We start from the raw sequence: 23,679 nt of genomic DNA, 5'->3' as shown, positions 1-23,679 counted from the left end.
TAAATTTGTTAAACTTGATAAGAGCCGCCAATGCGCGCTCTTTGTTAGCTTCCTCGGCCGTCGCATCGGGTGTCGCCGATCCCAATGCCGCAGGAGGAACAATTATTGTCGGGGGATGTGCCGCCATCGGGACTGCCGCTATCCCCTCACCCTCAACCACCTCGGGTACACGTGTCGAGGGTGTAGGCAGAACACGACCGTCCGTCGCCATCGCGGTCGTCGCTGCCAACTGCTGCTCCGTTAGTTCTCGGAGCAGCCCGAACTGACCTGCAAGCGCGGTTACTTGCGCCCGCAACTCTTGCATCTCATTGGGCCCGGCTTGCGCAGGCACCACAGGAGGCTCAGGCGCTCGTGGAGATTCAACTTGCTCGGGCACCTCGGGAGGCGGTGCCGGAGCCGATCTGCGTGTATAGCGTCTCTTTGGGGCCATTAGCTCCTGAAACGCAAACACTCGGTTAATCATTTTAACACGTTACCTTATCGCGACTACGACTCAAAACAATCAATAAGAAAATTGGGCGGAAGCACACAAGTGTACTCGTTCTAGGCCCTCGGCATCATGTTGTTGGCCGCCAACACAACCACCTTAAGACAAGAACTCGCACAACTTGAATCTACCTCTAGTCGCTACTAGAGACACGACTTCAATTTCGACCCAATCGAATCCACTTCCGCCATCGTTATAGGTTCACGTTCCGCTCACGCACCTATATCCTTAGGGTTTACCAACCTAGGGTCTCCTAGGTCCTCCTAGACTCTCTTTACTTGCTTTTAGTTGCTCTGATACCACAGCTGTCACGCCCCCGCCCTGAAACCCCTACCAATTTGGCACGGTTCAGGCGCGGCGAACGAATGCCGAACGGGCAGCAACTCCCCTGTCCGCCCAAGGCTCACAACCCGATCATGTACAAGAATTTACATAGGAAAATTAAATTCATACATACACGATCAACGGGGCACAAATAGTGCCAACAAAGAAGAGCAAGAATCCACAAGATAACACAAGTGAAATAAAGAGAGTTTACTAACTATTAAATCACATTTGCATTCTTATACAATTACATTTTCTTTCCCAAAATGAATACATGTTTGCTAATGTCATCAAAATACATAGCTCTCCAATCCTCACCTACATGAATCTCTCTCAAATACATAGGTGTGCTAATGCAAAGGAAAGCTACTACATACTACTGCTCGGGCGCGATGCCCTTGCCGCGGTCCTCGTCCGGCGAACTGGTACTAGGCCCTGCAACAAAGTGGGGTGAGAACCATCTTCCATAGTTTCCAGTGGGTTCGGCCGCCGACTCCGCCGATCTCCTCACTAGGTCCGAGTGGGCAAAAGTAGATAGATAGATAGATAGATAGAGAGATAGATAGATATCAAAGTTGTAAATGCAATAGTAGGAAAACTATGCTACTATGCCCAATCATATGTCATATATGCATGCATGTACCATATAGTGAAATGTCAACTACTATGCTACCATGTCCAACCATAATGTCCAATAAGCAATGTTCAATTAACGATGCTATACTCTTGTTCAATCAATCCTTGGCGATCCACTTGGGTTCGCCCACGACTCACCTCAAACCTCGTATGGTAAGGAGACGCTCCTCGCTCTCAAACCTGGGGGCCGTCTGCAGGACATCAACTCGTCCCTCTCGCACCAAACTCCGGAGTGCACGAAGACTCGGGTGGAGCGACCACCACAAAGTATAAATAGACTGTTAGTATAATCAATCCTCTCAACTCGAGGATACCCTATCCACTCTAGGGTTACAAGTCACTCGGGAATCCACCTATCCCAATGTCCAAATACTATGTTTGGCCTCATCATGTGTTCATGCAACAAGTCATTTTCTAGAGAATCCACCTATCCCTAAGTTCACATGCCTCTAGTGTTATTCATACTAAGTCATATACCATTCATCATGTCTTTTCATTCATCGAGTTCATCTATCTTCCTCAGCACTATAGGATTCAAATGTCAAGACCCAATCCTCATCTAGCCGAAATCATGCATTTCTACTCCTACATCGATATCATTAGCAAGTGTAAGGAATGGAAATACGATGCAATCCTACAATGCATATGAAAGAGATGCAAATTCATAAATGCTAAGACATAGAAAGGAGCCCGGTTGCTTCGGGATGACACCACCCACCTTTCGATGATGTCACTACAAGAAAAACCATGTTTAAGGGCCATCAAAAGGGCTGGCAAAAGTAGTGTAAAATGCCAGCTAAGATCAATGCTGGCAGTTTGTAAATGGCCTGGAAAGTAACTGTCGGCAAAAGAAAAGAGCCGCCAAAACAACATTTTACTGGCAATTTGAAGTGTCAAAAAATACTATTTATCAGGGCAATTTAAATGCCAGCAAATAATACATTCGCGGCTGTCACGCCCCGGGGTCCCTTTTAGTTTAAAAACATAGCGGAAAAGCGTCTGAAATTTTTTTTTTTTTTTTTTTTTTTNCGGAGTTACTATTCACTTAAGTGAAAACTAATAATCGCGTAACTTCTCCGTTTTAGCTCATTTTCGCCTGAAATTTGACGAGTGCTTATGTAATTAAATTACACACATAAACATCGTCAACAGAGAGTCTAATTGTACTGTCAAAATCTCAATCCTTACATTATCTCCCCCTTAAAAGAAGTTTTGTCCCCGAAACTTGACCACATACCCACCGAAATCGAATTCGGATATTACTTCCACCACTGTGGTATCACCTTTGAGTATTGGTCAATTACATTTGGACAGATCAATCTTCGAATGAGGGAAAAAAAATAGGACTGCGGTTCCACTTGGACAATTCGAGGGAAAACGTACCAACCCATAATCTACGGACCAAAACTCACCGGGATCAACACCATCCTATAACCTGCGGACAAAGACAGTCCCGCGATTAGGATTATCCGATCCCAATTTGCCAATTCTGAGGTAATTAATCAACACTCAGAAATTTAGGTTCACTCTACCTTGGTCCGCATAGCCGTAACCGACTCAGCTACGTCGCAAGTTCACGTAGAAAAGTCACGAGACAACACTTTAATCTAAAGTCTATTTACGTAGACTGAAATGAAAAACTCCAACTATCCAACAACGTCAACCTGCTCATCAGGAGCGAATACAAAACGTTGTTCTAAGACCTGAGTCAAAAACTCTCACCTTGGAGACCACAGTCTACCAACAATAACCAGTAACTACACAAACTGCCAAACCTCATCAATGAAAAGTCACCTGCGACAACCTATAGTCCTAGGTCCAAGACCTCACTTTTCACCTGACCAAAAGGTCCAAACTGACAATACCAAATAAGCTAGACAATTTTATCTCCTCAAACTTAATCCGGTACCAACAGACCACCAAAAACTCCTTGCAAGTCCATCGCTTGATGCACAGGTCGCCAATCGCAAAAGCGATACTAACCATCGGTGATGCTCAACACCTGTCTCTACAAGACCCTGTCGCTGCCGTCCTACAAGGGACCCTAGCGATCGATGTTCCCGGCAACACCCGATTACTTGTCTCATTGAGACCTAGGCGCACCTGTCATCAAATGACCGGACAAGCATACTAACCCAAGATTTGCATGATAAGTCAAGTCGCAAACCTTTTACGTTATCACATATGGTGGCAATCAAAGCCAACAACCAGGTTCAAGTCACTCAACCACTGATTCTAAACTTCATGACAACAGACTGAGACTACTACCCAAGAAACTCTTAGCTGTAGAAAGCACAACAATAGGACCAACGATCACCTAGACTCGGACCAAAGTCAAAACCATCAGAAGTGACGAAAAGTCAACTGCGCAAAAACCTGCCAAGGAGTAATCCAAGGTTCGCCACAAGGTCAGAGGCTCAAGCGTTCTCATAAACAACTAGGAAAAACACCGACCCAATCAAAAAGTCCCAAACGGGAAGATGGTATTTCGTCCCTCTTTCAACAGTATATTGTCTACAGGCAATATACTTATCAAAAGAAAAGCGAAATATCCGAAGATCCACTACCAACAATAAGTTGGAAGCACAACTCGATAAAGTATCAAGCCACTTGATACCTCTCTACTGAACCAGAAGCTCACAACCAATACTATCAAAACATCGACTTTACAAGTCGACACTCAAAATTAGAACGACCCTGGAATATCTCTTTATTGAACCCATAAGTTCACCACTAAAATCGTCGAAACTGCGACTTGCAAGTCGACAATCGAAAACAGACCGACCATAAACCGACTCACTGGGAGTCGTAAAGCTTTCAACATTCGAAAGCTACTAGCGACACTAAGCCGCGCACCGTACCAACTGAGGCTCTAGAAAACGGTTTCTCTAACCGATTTTCACACCTCAACCGAGCTATAATCAAAGCTCCGAGATTTCTAGCAATACTTGGAGTAACTCGAGTCAAGACGGATCCTACTAAACCATCTACTATCCCCTGACACCAATTTAGGTGTTAGAACAATCGCATACGATGTATGCCTCAACGAAAAATGACACCAAAACTATGTCAATCCGACTCTAGTAGGACGAATGAACGAGTTCAAGGTCAAAAGATCCGAACCGCTGATTCCAATCAGCAATCAAGGAGGATAGGTAGGCATCACAACCCTACCCAAAGGTCTGCGGAAGCAACACTAACAATGCAGTCGCCTAAACGACCGCTATCAAACCCTGGGCTACATTCTAGTAGCCCCACTGAAGTCGCGACCGTAACTGGTCTAAGCACCGTCTCCGTGGAGACATTCGCAGTAGCTCTCGTGTCCTAAGTAGAGAGAGTGGCCTGGGCATCGGCAGTTATGACACTCGCCTAGGCTCGAAGATCACCTGGCCCTTCAAGGCCCACATGACAGGGGTGGCAACACCTGGGGAACGTCGCCCCACCACTCGATGTCACCGCCACTACTCCCAACTTAGACACCAGCTGGTGCGAACCGTAACCCATACAGAAACAACATGCACTCCGAGTTTACCCAACTCGAATGCACACCGGGACACAAGCCCAAACCCCGCACTCACGTGCCTTTACACCGTAGGTCTTCCTAAGGGTCAACCTAACCAATGGTTCAGTTTTATTTACTTTTAAAAAAAAAACAACCTGTGAATGGTGTTGTGGTTGTAACCTTGCTCTGATACCACTTTAATCTGTCACGCCCCGGGGTCCCTTAAGGTTAAAAACACAGCGAAATTTTTTTTTTTTTTTGCAAACCTGACCCCAGGGTATGCCAGATCCGCCACAAATACAGGGAATCCACTGTTCACACGGACAGAGTCTCCCCTGTATTTGCACGGCGTCGCACAAGTACAAGAGTATAGCCAGGAAACAACCACAACCAAATGAATATAAAGATAACTATACATCCATACATTCACCATTCACATCACAGTTTTACATTCAGTGTTTAAATAGAAATTCACGAAAATTCTTTTGAAAACTGTTCCCTACACGGAAACCTTTATTCTTAAAAAAACGCTACCACGAGGGGTAGAAAACCTTTTATTTCAAGAAAACACAATTCCTTTATTACATTCCAAAACCAAGACAACTATAAGGTAAGATCTGTAACTAGAACAGAAAGCATATATGAATATCTACTATAGTAGCAAGACAACTATAAGGTAAGATCTGTAAGTATGCATGCAACGACTGCTACTATAGACATATGCGTCAATGGGTCAATCAGTCCAAAAGTACCCAATCTGAAACCAATGCTCTCTTGGTCAGCACCGCAGACCTCAAGCCAATGCCCTGGAGGTCCGCACCGCAACACCTCCCGACAGTACCACTGCCGCTCTAACATGCATATAACCCCTCTAGGGCTCACGGGTTGTCACCATTCAACCACTTTTCCGGAAAAGAACACTCCTTGCGGTGGATCAGACCGCCAGTGTTCGTGAAATGCGACGAGTATCGGGCAATCAATGCAATATGCTCAATAATCAACCGTCGGCAACCAGCCGACAATCCTGCCCCCCCAGGGCCCATCGACCGCATGGGTCATCATGTAAACAAATCGACCAACCAGGTCGTAAGTAAAGGGTATGAAACTCGACCAACCAGGTCACCAGTACAGGATATGAAACTCGACCAACAAGGTCACAAGTATAGTATAGGAAACTCGACCAACAAGGTCCTAGATACAACACAGAAGAATCGACCAACCAGGTCAGCAGTATAGCGTATGAAACTCGACCAATAATGTCACAAGTATAAGATATGAACTACCGCCGGCCACTAGCCGACAATCTAACCCCTCAGGGTACACCAACCTCAGCGGTCATCGGACAACAGAAGTCAAAGGATCAACCAACCAGGTCACTGATACGAAGTACAAAGAAACCACTAACCAGGTCACAAGTGTAGGAGATGCAACGACGACCAACCAGGTCATGAAGATCATATACAGATAAAGTCTACTCTACTCTTACACATGATACTACACCTGGCAACAACTAAGTAGAGTGATAAGGAAACAGTATGGGTGCAAGGCTCAACATATATATGGTAAAAGATATAAACAACAAGGGTAAAGGAAACGTCACCGAGCGTGCACCACTGTACCGACGTCGGATCGAAGTACCCACCTGTACAACTGTCGCGCCTGACTCCTAACTGCAAAAGAACGTCAACGGGACCTAGGGAGGGTCCACTGGGTTAGTGTCTAACCCACAACTAAGAAACCCTAAAAGCATAATCCCATAAATAAACCACTGAATACACAACCCACAGACAATCCCACGGAGATCGGTTTCCCAAAACCGATTACCAAACAAATCGGAAGTCCCGAAAACCGCACCGAGACTCTGTCGGGACCATTGAATTGTCTCGAAACGCACCGACTCATATTACAAGTCACCTGCTGCCATAAAACACCCCAATTTGGATGTTTTGGCAGCAAACATAAGATAAACACCGTGACACAATTATCGCCCGATAGTTGTACGAATACGGGTTCCCGGAAGTGTCAAATTCGACACCGGAACCCACCGTCGCTCACCCGTCATCACCGAGCCCACAAAGTGATGATGGTGACCAGCCAACAAGGCTTAGCGACCACTCACAGAGCAACCAAACGACGTCGGAAGAAATTCGAATCGAAACCGCGTTCTTTCGGCGAATTTCGCCGAAAACGCATCAAATCGACTCTTCGATTTCTGCAAAAGCTAACGGATCATGGACAATCAGTCCAGAGATCAAACACACTCACACACACTGTCCACAGTAGCCCCAAGGTGCACAATTGCACAAAAGCCCCTGAATTTACATAAAATCCCAATATTTCATGTAAATTGGGTGATAACATAGCCCGTACACGCAAACCGAGGACTTCTAAGTTCAGCTGAGACACCTACTGATAGGTCTCGATGCACCGGAGGCCGTGCTCATGGTCTGGAGCTCAACAGGTCACTGTGGGAAGCGCGGGAGCAACCCGAAGGTTCAGCGAACAGCGCGCAGTCGGGGAAGATTGCGCCAAACAGGGCTAACCGGACACTGTTGATCCAAAGTGAGGTGAGCACTGTGATCAGCACTGACCCACGATCACCGTGCTCACCTCCGGAGGCATCAGGACAGCCTCAGATCGCCGAATAAGCGTGCGCAAACCCAAAAACAGCAGCCAAACAGGCTCGACAGGGTCGACACCACCAAAACATCAGAACGGGGCCTTCCCGACAAAAACCAAGGTGAGCACGATGATAAAAAATGAGTCACGATCATCGTGCTCCCTTCCGTATTGATCAGGGAGGCTCGAGAAGCTCAGAACACAAACCCATCCTAAACTAAGCCCTATTTCGGGCTTGGCCGGAGCAAGGTTGCTCCGGCCGGCTTCCGGCAGCACGGCGGCATGCGCGACAGCCAGGGACGGGTGCGGGGGAGGTGAGGAGTACCGTGCTCACCTCGGTTGGCGGCTGGAAGCGGCGGAGGCGGCGGCGGAACAAGGCATGCCCGCACGAGCTAGGGCACGGGTCCGGGGGTGCTGCGGCCACGGCGGCGGCCGAGGCAGGTCGGGGATGTCCGGGGGAGCACGTCGGAGGTCTCCGGAGGTGCCTGGAGGGCGGCACTGCCGGCAGGGAGCGAAGGAGGCGCGCGGAGGCAGAGATCTCCCAAGCTCAGCCCGCTCTGGGTCCGGGCGGCTGCGGCGAGTCCAGGCGGCACCACAGCCAATATGGGCGGCGGGGAACAGTGGCGACGGCGCCGGAGGTCGAGGCGAAGGCGGCGCGCACGGCCTAGGGCGGCGGCGGCGCACGTAGGCAGTGCGGGTCCAAGCTTGGCCCGCACGCGCTCCAGATGGCCGCAGAGAGGTCCGGCGGTGGCCGGCGGCGCGCGGGGACGGCGGCGACGGCGGCGGAGGGTCGCCGGGGGTTGAGGGAAGGCGGCGCGGCCGATCTAGGGCTGCATTACCCAGCGGGCCCTGAGCTCAAGTCCGCTCGGTCTGGGTTGACCCGAGTTGGCCGCGGCTTGCTCGGACGGCTCCGGCGGCGTGCGCAGGCGGCGAGGACGGCCGGTGACAGCACCGGAGGGGAAGCCTCGGCCAGATAATAAAGGCTCAATCCATGGGGTGGCTTCCCGAAGTCGAGAGGCCACGGAGGGTGGAGAAAGTGGTGATGGGGATGATGGAGGAAAGGGAGGTGGAGCTTCTCTGGTGGCCGGGGTTGCTCGCCGGCAGCAGGGGTGCGTGCATGGCAAGGGCAGGGACCAGTTAGGGTCGGCTGAGGGAGGGGCAGCTAGGGTTAGGGTTTCCAAGCTAAAGGAAAACTAACTTCAACCTATACATGTAGTGTAATATTGCAAAAATGTCCTCCAAGAATCAACAATTCTATCCGAGTCCCTCACAGCGCGAGTAAATCGCGCGGATACCCCTCCACGACTGGTTTCACGCGAAACGGTACATAAAATATTGCAACTTTTGCGAAGTTTCCGATTTTGCCAATTCGACCCCTTAGCGAACATTTTCCGTTTCCCGAAGATTTTTACAATCCACCAAATCAGTATCCAAACCACTAACCCAAAGCACGAGACTCACAAATCCCCACACAATATCCCCGAATCGGTTTCCCAAAACCGATCCCCGCAACTCACCGGAAGTCCCGAAAATCACACCGGAACGCCGTCGGGGCCCACTGAGTGCCCCGAAACTCACCGACTCGTGCCACGAGTCACCCGCTGCCCCAAAGCACTCCAATTTGGATGTCTTGGCAGCGAACACAAGGTCACACAACAATACGATCATCGCCGGATAATCGTACAAATCCGGGTTCCCGGAAGTGTCTATTTCGACACCGGAACCCTCCGTCGCTCACCTATCATCATCGAACCCACAAAATGATGATGGTGACCAGCCAACAAGGCTCAGCGACAAAACACGAAGCAACCAAACACCGTCGGAAAGAATCCGAACCGAAACCGCGTTCTTTCGGCGAATTTCGCCGAAAAACACACCGAAATCGACCTACCGATTTCCGCGAAAGCTAACGGACCATGGACAATCAGTCCNGAAAACTAATAATCGCGTAACTTCTCCATTTTAGCTCATTTTCTCCTGAAACTTGACGAGTGCTTATGTAATTAAATTACACACATAAACATCGTCAACAGAGAGTTTAGTTGCGCTGTAAAAATCTCAGTCTTTACAGCGGCTCTTTCAATTACCAGCAAATAGATATTTCGCAGCAATCTTAGCTACCATCAAAAGCTTATTTGGTGGCAGCTAATATGTAATACACTGAACTTTTGCAAATTGCGGAGTTCGAGTATGTGGAATGGTGTGTGGATCACTCCTACATGTTCTAAAAGATTAGAACAAGTTTTTGGATAAGTTTGAGGATGATTGGAATGCTAAAAGTGAGAAATTGCATTGAACTGGCGAAAATCAGCCTTTTTCTGCTTGCTGTACCGGTACAGCCATCACCTTGTACCGGTACAAGCTTGCAGATTCGTGGCAGCAAGGTTAGTTTCGTAATTTCACATTTGATACCTACCTATTTGATCCCAGCACGACTCTGGGACTTCAGTGCAGTGTGCTAGAGCTCAGCAAAGGGTTCTTTCACCTTCTTCTCTCTCTCTCTCTAGGGTTTTTCTCTCTCTACTTCGAATTCGCCGATTTCGCTCGTTTCCGTCGCATCGCGTGTTCTTCGCTGGTCGCGAGCGTTGTGGAGCCTCCGTGGGCGTGTGAGAGAGTGTTTTGGAAGACTCTTTGCTGTCCTGAACCAGTAGGGTGTTGGTTGGAAGCTCGAGAAGGTAAACGACTCGATTTTCTCCATTAGCGACGTTCGAGTAGACTTTTATGTGTTGCTTTTGAGTTATTGCTTCTAGTTGCTCTAATCTGAGATTTCAGCAATTAAAATTGGATTATTTAGCTGTGAATTAAGCTCCTTAGACCAGGGATAAGCTACTTTGGGGCTTAATCGAGACAACTAGTTCAATATGAAACAAATTTGGAATTAAACGCGAACTATTGCCACAACTTGATGTAGTTGGACTTGTTCTTTCGCAGCAGGTTCGCGAGCTCCTTGGGGTTGATTTGGGGACCAGGGAGGCTAGTTTGGAAGGTACTCCAACTAAGGGTAAGCTGGAATTGCAGCTAGAAAACTGAAATCGCATAATTCCGACTATATTTGCTATATATGATGATTTTGATGTCGTGTTTGTGTTGATCGCAGCGGGAGTTCGACCGACCTTTGGGTCATCCTTGGTTGGCTTTGGGAAGCCTTTAGAGACTTAATTGGAGGTACTAAAGTGAACCAAAACAGCGATTTATGTTATTACTTGATACGAGATGTGAATTGAGCCAAAATCGGACATTTCGGCCGTAGATTTAATCCGATCTTGACGTTTGTTTTTCAGCAGCATTGGGCTTCGTTGAGCCGTTGTGGGACTTCTTGTGGATAATTGGAGCCTAGTACTAGGTGGGTCGGACCTAACCAGAGCAAGTGAAACTCCTCTATGTTCTATATGTATTATAGAAATGGTCTTATTGTGTGCTTATGTGATTGATAAGGGCTCGACGTTCGTTATCATAATGTTGAACATATTCGAAATGAAGTCTCTATAAAGTAGAGAACACTTTTACATGAAAGTATTTATATTCGTATTCAATTCAGTTGAATGACTTATGAACAAGTGTAGAATGCACTTATAAGGTAGAGAACAATGACATCCTTTTGACTCTAAAGTAGAGAACTATGACATGCTTATGACTATGTTGATAGTGCCATGATAGTAGAAAGACTCTAATGCCATATATGAACTAGCATTACTCTTACATGTTTGTTATCTAGTGGATACTAGTCGTTATTAATATTGGCTATATTGAAATTCCGATCAAAGGATCGAGAGCAAGAATATTGTGAGCTAATTGTGATAGCTGAGACATGTTGGACTGTGGATATGCTTGCTTGCCATCGTGCTCATTCGCACACGCTTGTGAGGGTCGCTCCCTACAAGCTGGCACTCCGGAGTTGGCCTACGCGACAGTTGCTCGCCCGTGCGGGATTGGGTGCCGAAGTGGATTGCCGTGGGGAGTGTATACTACCACGGGGCCATTAGGCGCGGCGCAAGCTGGACTACCTTGGGTAGGTCCCTGTGAATGAAAGGATAGTACTCAATGAAAAAGGACAGTAATGAATGCTTATTAATTAAAGTGTACAGTAGTCACTTTCATGTTCGTGCTTATATTCATGTCTATGTTCATGATTACAGAAATTGCCATATCCCTATTATGCAAATGATTCATTACTGTAGAATGCTATTACATGTTGATTACATGCTCATTACTTGTTAGCATCATGCTTATAAATCATGCAATTATCGTTTTTGCTTTCAATTAGTACATCATGAGCCTAGTGGTGTAATTCGCCGAGGCTGGCGGCTTACCCACTGGGAACTATTGTTAATAGTTCTCACGCCCTTTTTGGTGGTTGTTTTTACAGAGCTATCTACAGGAGAGGCTAGGGATCGTGGCAAGGGAGTCGCGTCTAGCTAGGCACTACTAGGAGCGTGCTAGTGGATCACCTTGTTACTCGGGCTACGGCCGAGGGTGATGTCCATTGTATAGAGTGACCACCATTGTACCTATTTTTGTATACCCGTGATGTATATTTACTGTTGATCCAGATGTTTCTGTTGTGATACTTGCCCTTTAGTCGAGATTTTGGGATTGTAGTTTCCTTTGTTCTTTTACTGTTAGTATACAGACTTGTACATTGCTCTGATATCAGGACAGGACTTTCGTGGTTTCACTTCCTATCGACTTGCTTTCTTTGTAGACGCCTTATATACTGCAGGTGTATGGCGGGTCTGTGCACGTGCCGGATATGCTTCCGCTGGTACCCGGGTGTGACATAATATCACCAATAGAAATATTTTTTCAGACATTCTAAAGTGCCAGCAAATAGTAATTTTCGGCAGTTTGAAAAATCATAATTTATTTTATTTTATTAATTATTCACCAATAAAAGTGTAAAAAATGTTGCAATTTTTACTTTTAGCATGTAGAAGTCATTTAATAAAAGTTCATCAATTTTTTACATTGATGCAAGCAGGTTGACATATGATCATAGCAGCTATATACGCCGACCAAATTCCATTAATATAAAGCATTATACATCATAATCCATAAGCTAAATACTTTAAAATTAAGTTCATAGTTTGAGTTATACAACCAATATGACCACCAAAAAAACAAACAAACAAGCTATCCATAACTCAAATAGTTTGAGTCATACAACCAGAATGACCACCAAAAAAACAAACAAACAAGTTATCCATAACTCAAAAAAAAAAAAAAAAAAAGAAAGATTTGCATAACAATCAGATCATATAGCTTCAAAGCAGCTATCTCCAAAATGTGCAAAGTCATATGATTTCTTCACTTTCCATCTTCTTTAACCTATGACAATGTGAGAAATAGATTGCATTCAATCATTTGATCCATAATCTATATAAAAAAGAATAATAATTTAATAGAAATGTACAAAGATGAAACTTACAAGATAAGAGGGCCAAGCAATTGATTTTTGAGCAACATCACCAATTGTCTTCAAGTTTTGCAAACTACGAATCAGACTCTCATTGGGCATTATGACAACCTCAATATACACCTCCCAATAGTGATGGCCTAGTTTTTCTTCTCCAACTATAGTAGATGGATCTCTACTAAATAGAATTCCTCGTGCCACAGGACGATGTGGTTTTCCGAGAGACATTAATGTCACTTCTTTTCCTCCCTATATACCATTTTCAAGCATTACGAAAGATATTTCAATACACATTGAGTTAAACAAAAGTTAAAATGCTTTAAAAAGATTCAAAATGGCAACTTACTTCATTTTGAGATATTTCATGTTGCATCCTCATTTTCTTATGATGTATCTACAATTTGAAGAGAATTTATTTACTAGAATATGTATTTATCGCAAATTAAATTGTAAAAAGTACTAAATTGTGTGTGTGGATGATGTAAAAACAAACCCTATGAGTTGGAATTGCATGAGTGGATGATGACGACGAGGACCATGCATCTCTTTCAAGTCCATTGGCAGCATCTTCATTTACATTGGCAACATTCTACAGGTTGAACAATTAAACCTATTAAAATATTAAAAAAATTAAAATTACATAGCCAAAGTAGATGAGGAACTGGTAGAATTAAACCTGTACTCTAGTCTCTATGGAATTAGATTGGTGAAAATCATTTGGGCTCCTTTGCCAAGCATCCATCTTGGCTTCCATTTTAGCTAATTTTGCTTTTAGTTCAATTTGTTCCTGCTCCATAGCTGCCATTTTTTCTTGCATTCCTCGTGTTTCCTCTTCAGCTTTTCTCTTAGCTTCATATGCCATTCGTACACTTGTCGCACGAGAAGGCATTGAACTCCATATATCAGTAGGACAAGGGCCTAAGCCAAGGCCACGAACATGGCCATGCCTTTCTTTTCCAAAAACTTCTAAAAATAAATCACCTTCTTTAAGAGCCTTTTTTGCTTTCTCTGGATTATCCATTGTTATCTTATCAATGTCACTCTATAACCATTATAAGAGCAAGTAAAACTAAAGTCAAGTTTCACACAGCCAACATATAAGAAAGCAAAGGTACAAGAGAGAGTTGCTCCTCACAATTTTGCTCGCACATTCAGCATTCACTGGAGCTCCATCTTTGTGAATATGGGTGATTTTGAAAAGTTCTGCTCTAGTTGGTAGAATTCCTTTATTTTTACGCTGTCACCAATACATATTCTCTTGATATTTTGAAGTGAAACCAAGTATAAATGAATTCAATGACAAAAGAGATTCTTAAAAAATTCTATCATACTAATTTTTTTAATCTAATGTTTGGAAGTCTGCTACTGTAAAACTCATACATCATGTTTAGTGTATAATTTGTCAAGTTTATGTGCGAAGATATCAAACTGTAGTCTTGTATCACACTAATTTTGTCTCTTTTGAATTTTAATCCATTGTAACTATTTTTCGAACTTATTTAGTAATTCTAAGATGTTCTTAGTCAAACTTAATTATATACTATATTCTCTATATATGGTTCTCTGATCCTTGGATGCAATGCACTATTCTATATCAACAATTATTAATAGAAGTTCAGAATCTTTATAGGGCTTATAACTATTATATTGAATAAAATAACAACAAATTCATGAGATATATATGAGGTTATGATTGAGTTACCTAAGTTGTGAATCTACCTTCCAGCTAAAATATTGTTCATCTATTGTCTAACTACATTACATCATCATAGTATGAAGCAAATTAGCAAGTAGAGAAAAGTTAAAGGACATAAGACACTCACCTCCTCTTCACGAATACGAGCGAAGCTTTTTGATCCAGCAGTATGCAACGTAACTTGCTTTGAACGATTAACCTTGTTCCTTAAACAACGAGCCTAAATTTACAGTTATTATAGTTAGAAATATTTTAAGATAAGTACAAAATAAAATAATATGAAAATATTTAAATAGTTACTACTTTTCTACTCACCTGTCCTTCCTCACTATTCGAAAAATCAACTAAATGCTTCCATTGATCAGGAATGACCCTTGGATCACGATCAGCTACACGTTTCTCATAAGTTTTATGGGCATCATAGTGCTTTTTTTTCAATTCACACTTGAAGTCCTTCCATTTCTTTCCAAGGGCCTTTATAACCCAAGACATACTATCATCTTCGATATCATACTTTAACTATAAAATGCCAAAAATAAACTATTTTTTCAGCAAAACAAGGTATATGTAAATAGGCAATTTATTAAATGATTTAAATACAAACCTATACTAAGTTCCATAGTTTTTCTTTATACTCTGATGGTACTTGCCTCCAATCTTTATATATAAGAGGTGCATCGTTTCCATTTCTTACCACCGTGCCTAAGAAGTTTGTGAATTTTGTAGCATCATCTCCAATTGGTTGGTCAAATTCATTGAACTTTTGTGGTAGAAGTTTATCATCTCGCGTTGCCCAGATTTTCAGCATTCGAGTAGGACCTCTTTTGTTCTTTGATTTTCTAGTAGAATCTGCTGAAAGAAATCACAGAAATTAGCTTACTCTATCTTAATATAATGTATGAAACATTTACATAATCACTCATTTACCAATTTTTTTCTGAATTAAAATAAAATAATAACAAAATTTTGTTACCTGCATTTGGTACATTATGATCCTCTTGTATTTCATCTTCAACAGAATGATTTTCATTATAATTATCATGCATATGGTTATATAATATATTATGATCTTCTGCAAAACCTTGACGATGCATCAGGTGAGGTCTTGATGGTATAATAGATGGTCGAACCAAGTGTCCATTTACTATCCTTTCTAGCTCATTGCTAGACGAAGGACGGTTGACACACAAGTGATTTTGACCTGGTAATTGCATTTGATTCGATCGAGAGCCATGATGCTTGGAGGTAGGTTGTGATTTGTGAAGCGATGGTTGGGCTCCTCGTGGTTTGAATTGCTTAGGCAAAGGAGTATTTGATGAAGGCATTTGCATAGGGCGTTTATGTGTGCTTGTGGGATGTGAGGGATCAGATGTAGGATGCCTTGAGTGAGTATTTAAATGCCGCATGATTAAAGTGAATCCTGCATAACAAAATTATAAACATTGCAAAGATGTATAATCATAGCAAGTCACAATAAAATAAAGTAAATAATTGTAATTAAATATTAAACTTCATATATAATTTCAACCTTGAAATCAAGGGAAATTTCCTACAAAGAATGCACACCAACAAGATTCATTTGTCGTGCTGTACCAACCAAAGAAATAAGTACTTAGTGAAGTAAAGCTCTGAACAATTGTAACTAGAGAATAAACAACATTAGCATTACAAAATCAACAACATATTTATAAAAATTCAGCTTAGTGAATTAACCTTGAGCCAATACTTTAGATAAATGTATTTTCATTTCCTTCATCCTCACTAGAATATGAGTGGTCACTATGCACAGCATTACTTGCAACATTCACAACTAAAGGTGAATTAATGGTTGTTCCAGGTACATCTCTTCTGATCCAATTCACAATATCACAGTCATTACTTGTAGTGCTATTTGCATTCAGATTATCATCCAAGCCAGTAGGATAGTATATCTCCACCTTATCATCATCACCTTTCCTGGACATATCAAAATAGTCCCTAGGTTTCGTACCAATTACGATATGCCAATCTTCATCTATAGGATCTCTGATGTAGAAAACTTGTTCAACTTGAGATGCTAATACGAAGGGTTCATTCGACAAATGGTTGCCTCTATATAATAACTGGTTAAAATTAACAAGTGTGAATCCGTATTCATCCTTTTTAATTCCTCTACCTTCCGAACGCACATCTACCCAGTCACATCGAAATAACACTACTTTTGCTTTCTTGCTATAGTTCAACTCAATGATTTCTTTCACAACTCCATAGTATGCGACATCACCTTTGGCAGGATTTTGATCCTTTGCACTAGAAAAACTTGAGGTACTTGCGACCACTACAACACCACTATTTTGTGTTTTTCTTTTCTCTTCAACGTCTTTTGTGTGAAATCTAAACCCATTTATGACGTAACCTTTAAAGCTCTTAGCATTAATAAGAGGACCTACTGCCATCCATTTGATTTCTTCTTATAACTCCTCATTTTCTTCCCTAACCAACTTGTTTACCTATATATAGAAATATGAAAAGTCATTCTATATACAAGCAATGAAATTTATTAAGTTGGAGGTAAAATCATGAAGGTTCCACTCACATAGGATCTAAATCATTCATGAAAAGTTTCATTATGCATACGCTCTATATCATGCCTTCGTGCTCGACGATTATGCACTTTAATCTCATCAAGATGCTTTCTGCATATATAAAAGAAAATGAAACTAATTATAAAAGAAAAAAAGTATGGCTTAAAAAAATCAATGTTTGTTAGTTGATTTACTTACGTAAGATAAGGACTGATAAGATTATAATTAAATAACACATATCGGTGAGCTTGTGCCCATGTTATGTAGTCTAGTGTAATAATCGCACCATCATCCAATGCACGACCACGATATGAGAAAAAAGATTGCACTTGACTTGTAGAGCGGTCATCATTTCTTATTGGACGATTAAATTTGGTATCGGCATTGTGCAAGTAACATGAACAAAATGTCAAGCTTTCCTCAATCAAATAGCCTTCAGCAATTGAACCCTCTGGACAGTTTCTATTCCGGACGCTCAATTTTAATTTCAATAGTGACCTACTTATACAAAAAGTTATAAAAATCACAAGACAATTAGAGACTAATTTATTGATTAAATTTGGAAATTTTGATTACAACAACAACTAACCTCTCAATTGGAAACATCCAACGATATTGCACCGGTCCAGCAAGTTTCGCTTCGTTAGCAAGATGAATTGCCAAATGCACCATTATATCAAAAAAAGCAGGTTGGAAGATGCTCTCAAGATGGCATAATGTCAAAGCAATTCGATCTTCCAGTTGATCTATATCTTTTATTTTTAATGATTTTGAACACAATTCCCTAAAGAAGTTGCTTAGTTCTATTAGTGGTGAGCAAACATCTCTTGGCAAAATTCTTCTTATGGCCAATGGAAGCAGATGTAGCATTAGCACATAACTATCGTGGCTCTTAAGCCCTGAAATTTTCCTTTCTTTGACACGTATACGGCTTGAAATATTGGCTGCATAACCATCCGGAAACTTTACTCCTTTCAATACTTTAAAGAAAATATCTTTTTCCTCTTTACTTAGCGAGAAGCTTGCTGGCGGTAGATATGTTTTGCTTTCCTTTATAACTGGATGAAGATCATGCCTTAAACCCATTTCTTGAAGGTCAAGACGAGCTTTAAAATTATCCTTCGATTTATCCTCAAAATTAATCAATGTATAGAGTACATTATCAGAAATGTTTTTCACAATATGCATAACATCTAGATTGTGACGCACCAAAAGAGAATCCCAGTATGGCAAATCAAAAAATATGCTTCTTTTTTTCCAGTTATAGGATGGTTGCATCACATTAGCTCGCCCACTTTTCTTTGACTTTGTGTTTTTGTTGTGCTTCCCAAATACAATATTAATATCTTTCACTTGCTCCAACAGATCATGCCCTGAAAGTAGAGGTGGAGCTTCTCTCAACTCACATGTACCATCGAATGAAATTGCATCTTGACGAAATCTATGTCCTCTCTTGAGAAATCTACGATGACCCATATAACATAATTTTCGTCCATGCTTTAAATATTTAGAGCAAGTGTCATTGTTGCAATAAGGACAAGCAAGATGGCCTTTGGTGCTCCAACCAGACAAGCATGCATAACCTGAAAAATCACTTATAGTCCACAATATTGCTGCACGCATTTGAAATGTTTGACCACATGACACATCATATGTTTTAACCCCTTCGATCCATAATTCTTTTAACTCATCAATTAAAGGTTGCATGTATACATCTATATCATTCCCTAGAGCAGATGAACCGGGAATAAGTAATGAGAGAATGAGGTTAGATTGTTTCATACATATCCAAGGCGGTAGATTGTATGGAATTAAAATAACAGGCCATGTGCTATGAGAAATGCTCATCATTCGAAATGGATTAAAACCATCACTTGCTAAACCAAGTCTTACATTGCGTGGATCAAATGAAAATTGTTGGTGCTTGTGATCAAAATCTTTCCATGCTGGAGAATCTGCAGGATGTCTTAATATTCCATCTTTTGTTCGCCCTTCATTATGCCACCTCATTTCTGATGCTGTTTTTGATGACATAAATAGCCTTTGTAAACTAGATTTTAATGGAAAGTACCGCAAGACCTTCATTGGAACATTATGGTTATGTTTTGCTTTAGATTTTCTAGTGTTCATCTTGTTTTCAACTACTTTCCATCTTGAAGCACCGCATACATGGCATGATGATGCATTGGCAAACTCCTTTCTATATAAAATGCAATCATTTGGGCATGCATCAATCTTTTCATACCCAAGACCTAAGTCCTTCATAATTTTATTCGTCTCATAAAAACTTTCTGGTAATGTTTCTCCCTCTGGAAGCATTTGTTTCAATAATTCTAGCAACATGTCAAAACTCTTATTACTCCAACCTCCTTGGCATTTAATCTGCAATAGACGCACAATAAAAGAGAGTTTCGAAAACATCTTACAGCCTGGATATAACTATTGATTAGCATCTTTTACCAATCTAAAAAATTTTTTTGTCTCTTCATTTGGCTCCTCCATTGTATTATCAAATTCTGAATTTCCCAACTCCATGTCAGAAGTTGGAAAATAAAACGCATTGTGTATCATCTCATCAATTTCATCGTCTTGCATTTCTTTGTCTTCAAAATTAGCCTCATGGATAGGTTTTGAAGCAAAATTGCCTTCTCCATGAAAAATCTATTTTGTATAGCTCTGCATAAATCCATCACATAACAAATGTTCATAGACAACTTCATATTCCCTCCAGAAGCAATTAGTACATTTTTTACACGGGCATAGAATCATCTCATTTCTTGATGCATTTTCAAATGCAAATTTGAGAAATAGATCCAATCCTTGCTGGTAATCATTACTCGTCCTACAGTTTATTTGGTTCAAATGATTAGATATGTTAACTGATAAATGCTTCCTTACCAAAAATTAGTGTCTAAAAATTTAGAAAATTACCTCGACTTATTAATCCAACTCTTATCCATGTTTAGACAGCTACTTTTAGATTTTGTGTCACAATAATAGAATAAGTTACACCTGCACAAACTTAACAAGTTCTTGTTAAATAAATTATAAATAAGTATTTGAAAATTTTTATCCAAATTTAAATGCGCATTAAAATTCACTTTTATCGAATTTTTACCGTCATAGGTAATTATACCCTTGAGATCATGGAATTTCTAAGAAAAATCTATTAAAAGAATACATGTGACTAATTAAATTATGAACTGCAGTAAATGTATTTCGTTGAACTTGTGTTTGTTGACTCTTCAGAAGATGTTGATTAGCTTGGTAGTTTGATTGTACATGTTCCTATACATGTTCAGAATATACATTTGTTGCATATCTATTAGTTTCTTAGCTTCGTCTTCACTTCACTTAAGAGTAGTTATTGAATAAAATATGTATATAGCTAGCTTGATCAAATTGAACGATCAAATGCCGAGCTAAAATTAGTCACCATTAAATTGTAAAGTATAGATGTGCATGATGACTTTTTTTCAGTGCAGAAATAGGCTAATAGTAACAAAGATTTTATTTTTTCCCATCTTTGTTCCTATATATCCATTAAAATTATAAAAGTAATTATAGGTGTAGTTGCATTACCCAACAAAATAAACAAACTAAAATATGCAATAAAGTATCCATATTACAAAAAGCTAAAACTAGAATTTATAGCAATGCAAATCTCAAGCATGTAATAAAGGATTAAACAATTCCAATACCAAGTTAACAATCACAAAAATAAAGCATCAGAGATGGAGTCAAAAGTCATCAACAATCAATAGTAGTGCATAAATTCATCTATGGTCTTGCATGGGTGCCATCTCCAAATTTAATTTAAAATCATAAATTTCTGAAAAAAAAATCTTCTCAGCCAATGATCTAATAATTCACATCACTCAACCTAGGAAAATGCCTATTTGGCAGAAGTGGCGTGCAGGTTATCTCATCTTTCCTCCGCGGCCTGTAGTTTCGATCAACAAAGGATAATGATGTAAGGCCATCGAGTTTGTCGATCCAATATCCACCAATTATTACAATAAGAGTAAATATAAAAAGATACTTATTAACTATATATTCAATTTGGTTTAAAATTTTAGAAAAAAATGCCAATATTAGATGATACGTGGACAAAACATTGTAACACAAAATTCTTTCTTTCTCCGACCAAAATATCACTTTTGTGCATGATGCCATACATAATATGAAATGCTTATATACCCCTTTCAAAGTCCTTTAAAGTTTCTAACATAATCTTACAACTCTTATGCAGTTTATAAGTTTTTATAATTTAATGCATCCCCTATTACTTTAACCTCATATTTCCAATTGATAGTTCTATTTCTGTTAAAACATCAGAAAATTCACAACAAGAAATATCCAGCAATCGACGCCATTATAAATAGACTACTTCTCGCCAAAAAAAAAAGGAAAATCCTCCCTCATTTATTCTTCTCCTTTTCTCTAATGAAAATACTCGAAATTGTAATTATTTAACACTAGTTTGTTTATAATGCAAAGATTTTTATTATATGCCCAACGCATTTTTCAACTTTGATATTCGTAGATACATTAATCAAATATAAGCCACCTGTTAGGAATCCCTAATTTATATCTATAAAAAGAAACTCAACACTAAAACAATTAAAAGTTAATCAGATTTTAAAATAAACAAAAAATTCTTAGTAGGTGGAGGGTGTCAATCCCTTTAATTTTGCTTAACAAGAAAAAAAAAATCCCAACACCATCCTCCTTCTCTCAATCACTAGCCATATGATTAACTTTGAATACGGTACAAAATTCAGGACGGATAAAACGAATAAAATTCGTATCTTAATTTTTTAATTTCGTGAAAAAACTAGTTTAAAAAATGGACTCATCAATAATTCATATACCGAGTTCATCCGAGAAATTCTAACATTTATTCCGCATTAAAAAATTCGGAATAAAATTTATCTATTTAACATTAAAATTTTTCTTGAAATTTATACTACCATCATAAATATCAATAGAATAATTATATCATTTTTATAAATATATATAAAATAATACTAAATAATAATCAAGCACACGAAAGACAAAGTGGGCATAAATAAAATTATATCGATATGTATTGTATACTATACCAGTAGCTACTATAGGTCTATTGGTATATAATCCTATATATACCCACACACACAAAAAGACAAAGTGGAAGAGAGTGATGAGGAAGTGAGAGGTCCACAGACCTCTCCCTCCTGCGTGGTCCAGGAGGCTAAGTGTAGCCTCGTGGACCCCGCTGTTTCCCAACCACCATACGCCGCGTTTTTTGCCCCTTCTCCTTTCTTACTCGCTTCTCCTCATTTTTTCTTTGCTTCGCTTCGTATCCATGATTCCTTCAAAATCGAACAGGCAAGGTTGCTCGACTGCTCACTAGGTGGTGCACGGATTTGCGGAACGGTGGTCGAGCGACAACGGTTCGAGAAATTTCACCTTTCCGCAGCCGCCAAATATAAATTTTTTTTGAAAAATTTCATGTTTCCGCTGCTCAATCTGAATTTTTTGGAATATAATTCGGCAAAACCGATCACAAATACTTTGAGCAAGGGAAAAAAAAAACCTTGTTTTATTCTGATGTTTTGGAAAAAGATTGTAAACGGAGCGTTTTATACGGTTTGCCGTTAACAAAAATCACAGCAAATTCCACAATAAAAAAGCCCTAAACAAATTTCTTGTCCATGCATCAATCCAAATGCAAAATTCTTACCCAAATTTTACGAATACGGTCACTGCTATGAAATTTGTTAGAGGGATCGCGCTCTCACGTTGTGGTGAACGAAGCGAGAAATTTGAGGTCGAGGAGATAGCAAATCTGGCGACTTCGTGCGGTGATTGACAAGCTCCATGCAGTGATTGTTGCTGCCGTGATGGATAACAAGCCTCCGCTGCCGAGGTGGATGACGCCCTGGTTGAGGTGGAAGCAAGAAATTAGGGCTTTTAGATTATGAAGAAAGGGGCTGATAAAGTAGGAAACAGAGCTTTTAGATTCTGAGGGAAGGGATTGAGAAAGATTTTTTAGAGTGTGAAGAATGGGATGAAAAAGAGGTTAGGAGGGCTGTTTTTGTTTCTCGCGCCAAAAAGAAAAAAAAACTTTGCTCTCCGGCGATTGCAGCGCTCGCCCTCGCGCGAAGGTTTTTATTTTTTCATTTTTAACTTGGCGAAGTTGGGTTTTGAGATCGCGCAATAAAAATATACGGGCACTTTACAAAATTGCCAGGAAATTTGTGCATGTGCTGGCACTCACCGGATCTGCCAGCAAGTATCTGCCAGCAATTAACCAATATGTTGTAGTGCCAAACCTTAATACAGGAAATAAGAATAACGTACAATTTACAAAAACTTAATATACATCTCTGTTCTAAACTACATAAAGTGGTGGAGGTCGTCTAGTACACGTCCAAAAAGGCTCTAGCTAGCCGC

General features: G+C 40.7%; 1 protein-coding gene and 1 long non-coding RNA gene across 14 annotated transcripts; one reads left to right on the top strand and one right to left on the bottom strand.

The window, feature by feature from the left end:
• The first annotated feature begins 10,459 nt into the window (after positions 1–10,459).
• On the top strand, positions 10,460–11,107 carry LOC109704192. Its single transcript, XR_002214221.1, has 3 exons — positions 10,460–10,569; positions 10,666–10,733; positions 10,850–11,107. It is a non-coding gene; the product is annotated as an uncharacterized LOC109704192 (long non-coding RNA).
• A 1,499-nt stretch (positions 11,108–12,606) lies between these two features.
• LOC109704191 lies at positions 12,607–20,773 on the bottom strand. Of its 13 annotated transcripts, none has more exons than XM_020224958.1 (11): positions 17,831–17,963; positions 15,651–16,097; positions 15,372–15,529; positions 14,993–15,196; positions 14,805–14,897; positions 14,117–14,218; positions 13,658–14,023; positions 13,475–13,570; positions 13,328–13,375; positions 12,994–13,230; positions 12,607–12,893 (listed from the first exon to the last, which is right to left on the bottom strand). In XM_020224958.1, the coding sequence occupies exons 2-11, from the start codon at positions 16,081–16,083 to the stop codon at positions 12,873–12,875; spliced, it is 1,758 nt and encodes a 585-aa protein (XP_020080547.1). In that variant the 5' UTR covers positions 16,084–16,097; positions 17,831–17,963; the 3' UTR covers positions 12,607–12,872. The 13 variants fall into 13 exon arrangements, 9 of the variants coding, with proteins under 9 accessions (XP_020080547.1, XP_020080546.1, XP_020080544.1 ...); XM_020224957.1 differs by lacking the exon at positions 17,831–17,963 and adding an exon at positions 17,440–17,601; XM_020224955.1 differs by lacking the exon at positions 17,831–17,963 and adding an exon at positions 16,391–17,134.
• Positions 20,774–23,679: the final 2,906 nt, after the last annotated feature.

This window comes from Ananas comosus, unplaced genomic scaffold, assembly GCF_001540865.1.
Source record: "Ananas comosus cultivar F153 unplaced genomic scaffold, ASM154086v1, whole genome shotgun sequence".
Lineage (NCBI taxonomy): Eukaryota > Viridiplantae > Streptophyta > Magnoliopsida > Poales > Bromeliaceae > Ananas > Ananas comosus.
The sequence above is the reverse complement of the archived record's forward strand: the minus strand, read 5'-3'. Positions and strand labels throughout refer to the sequence as shown.

Coding starts and splice junctions, on each gene's coding strand:
- LOC109704191 (XM_020224950.1), bottom strand. CDS start 19,662: ATGTTTTCGAAACTCTCTTTTATTGTGCGTCTATTGCAGATTAAATGC. Junction 17,740..17,830: donor TGGATGTTTCCAATTGAGAG/GTTAGTTGTTGT, acceptor TTGTATAAGTAG/GTCACTATTGAAATTAAAAT. Junction 17,353..17,439: donor CTTATCAGTCCTTATCTTAC/GTAAGTAAATCA, acceptor TTATATATGCAG/AAAGCATCTTGATGAGATTA.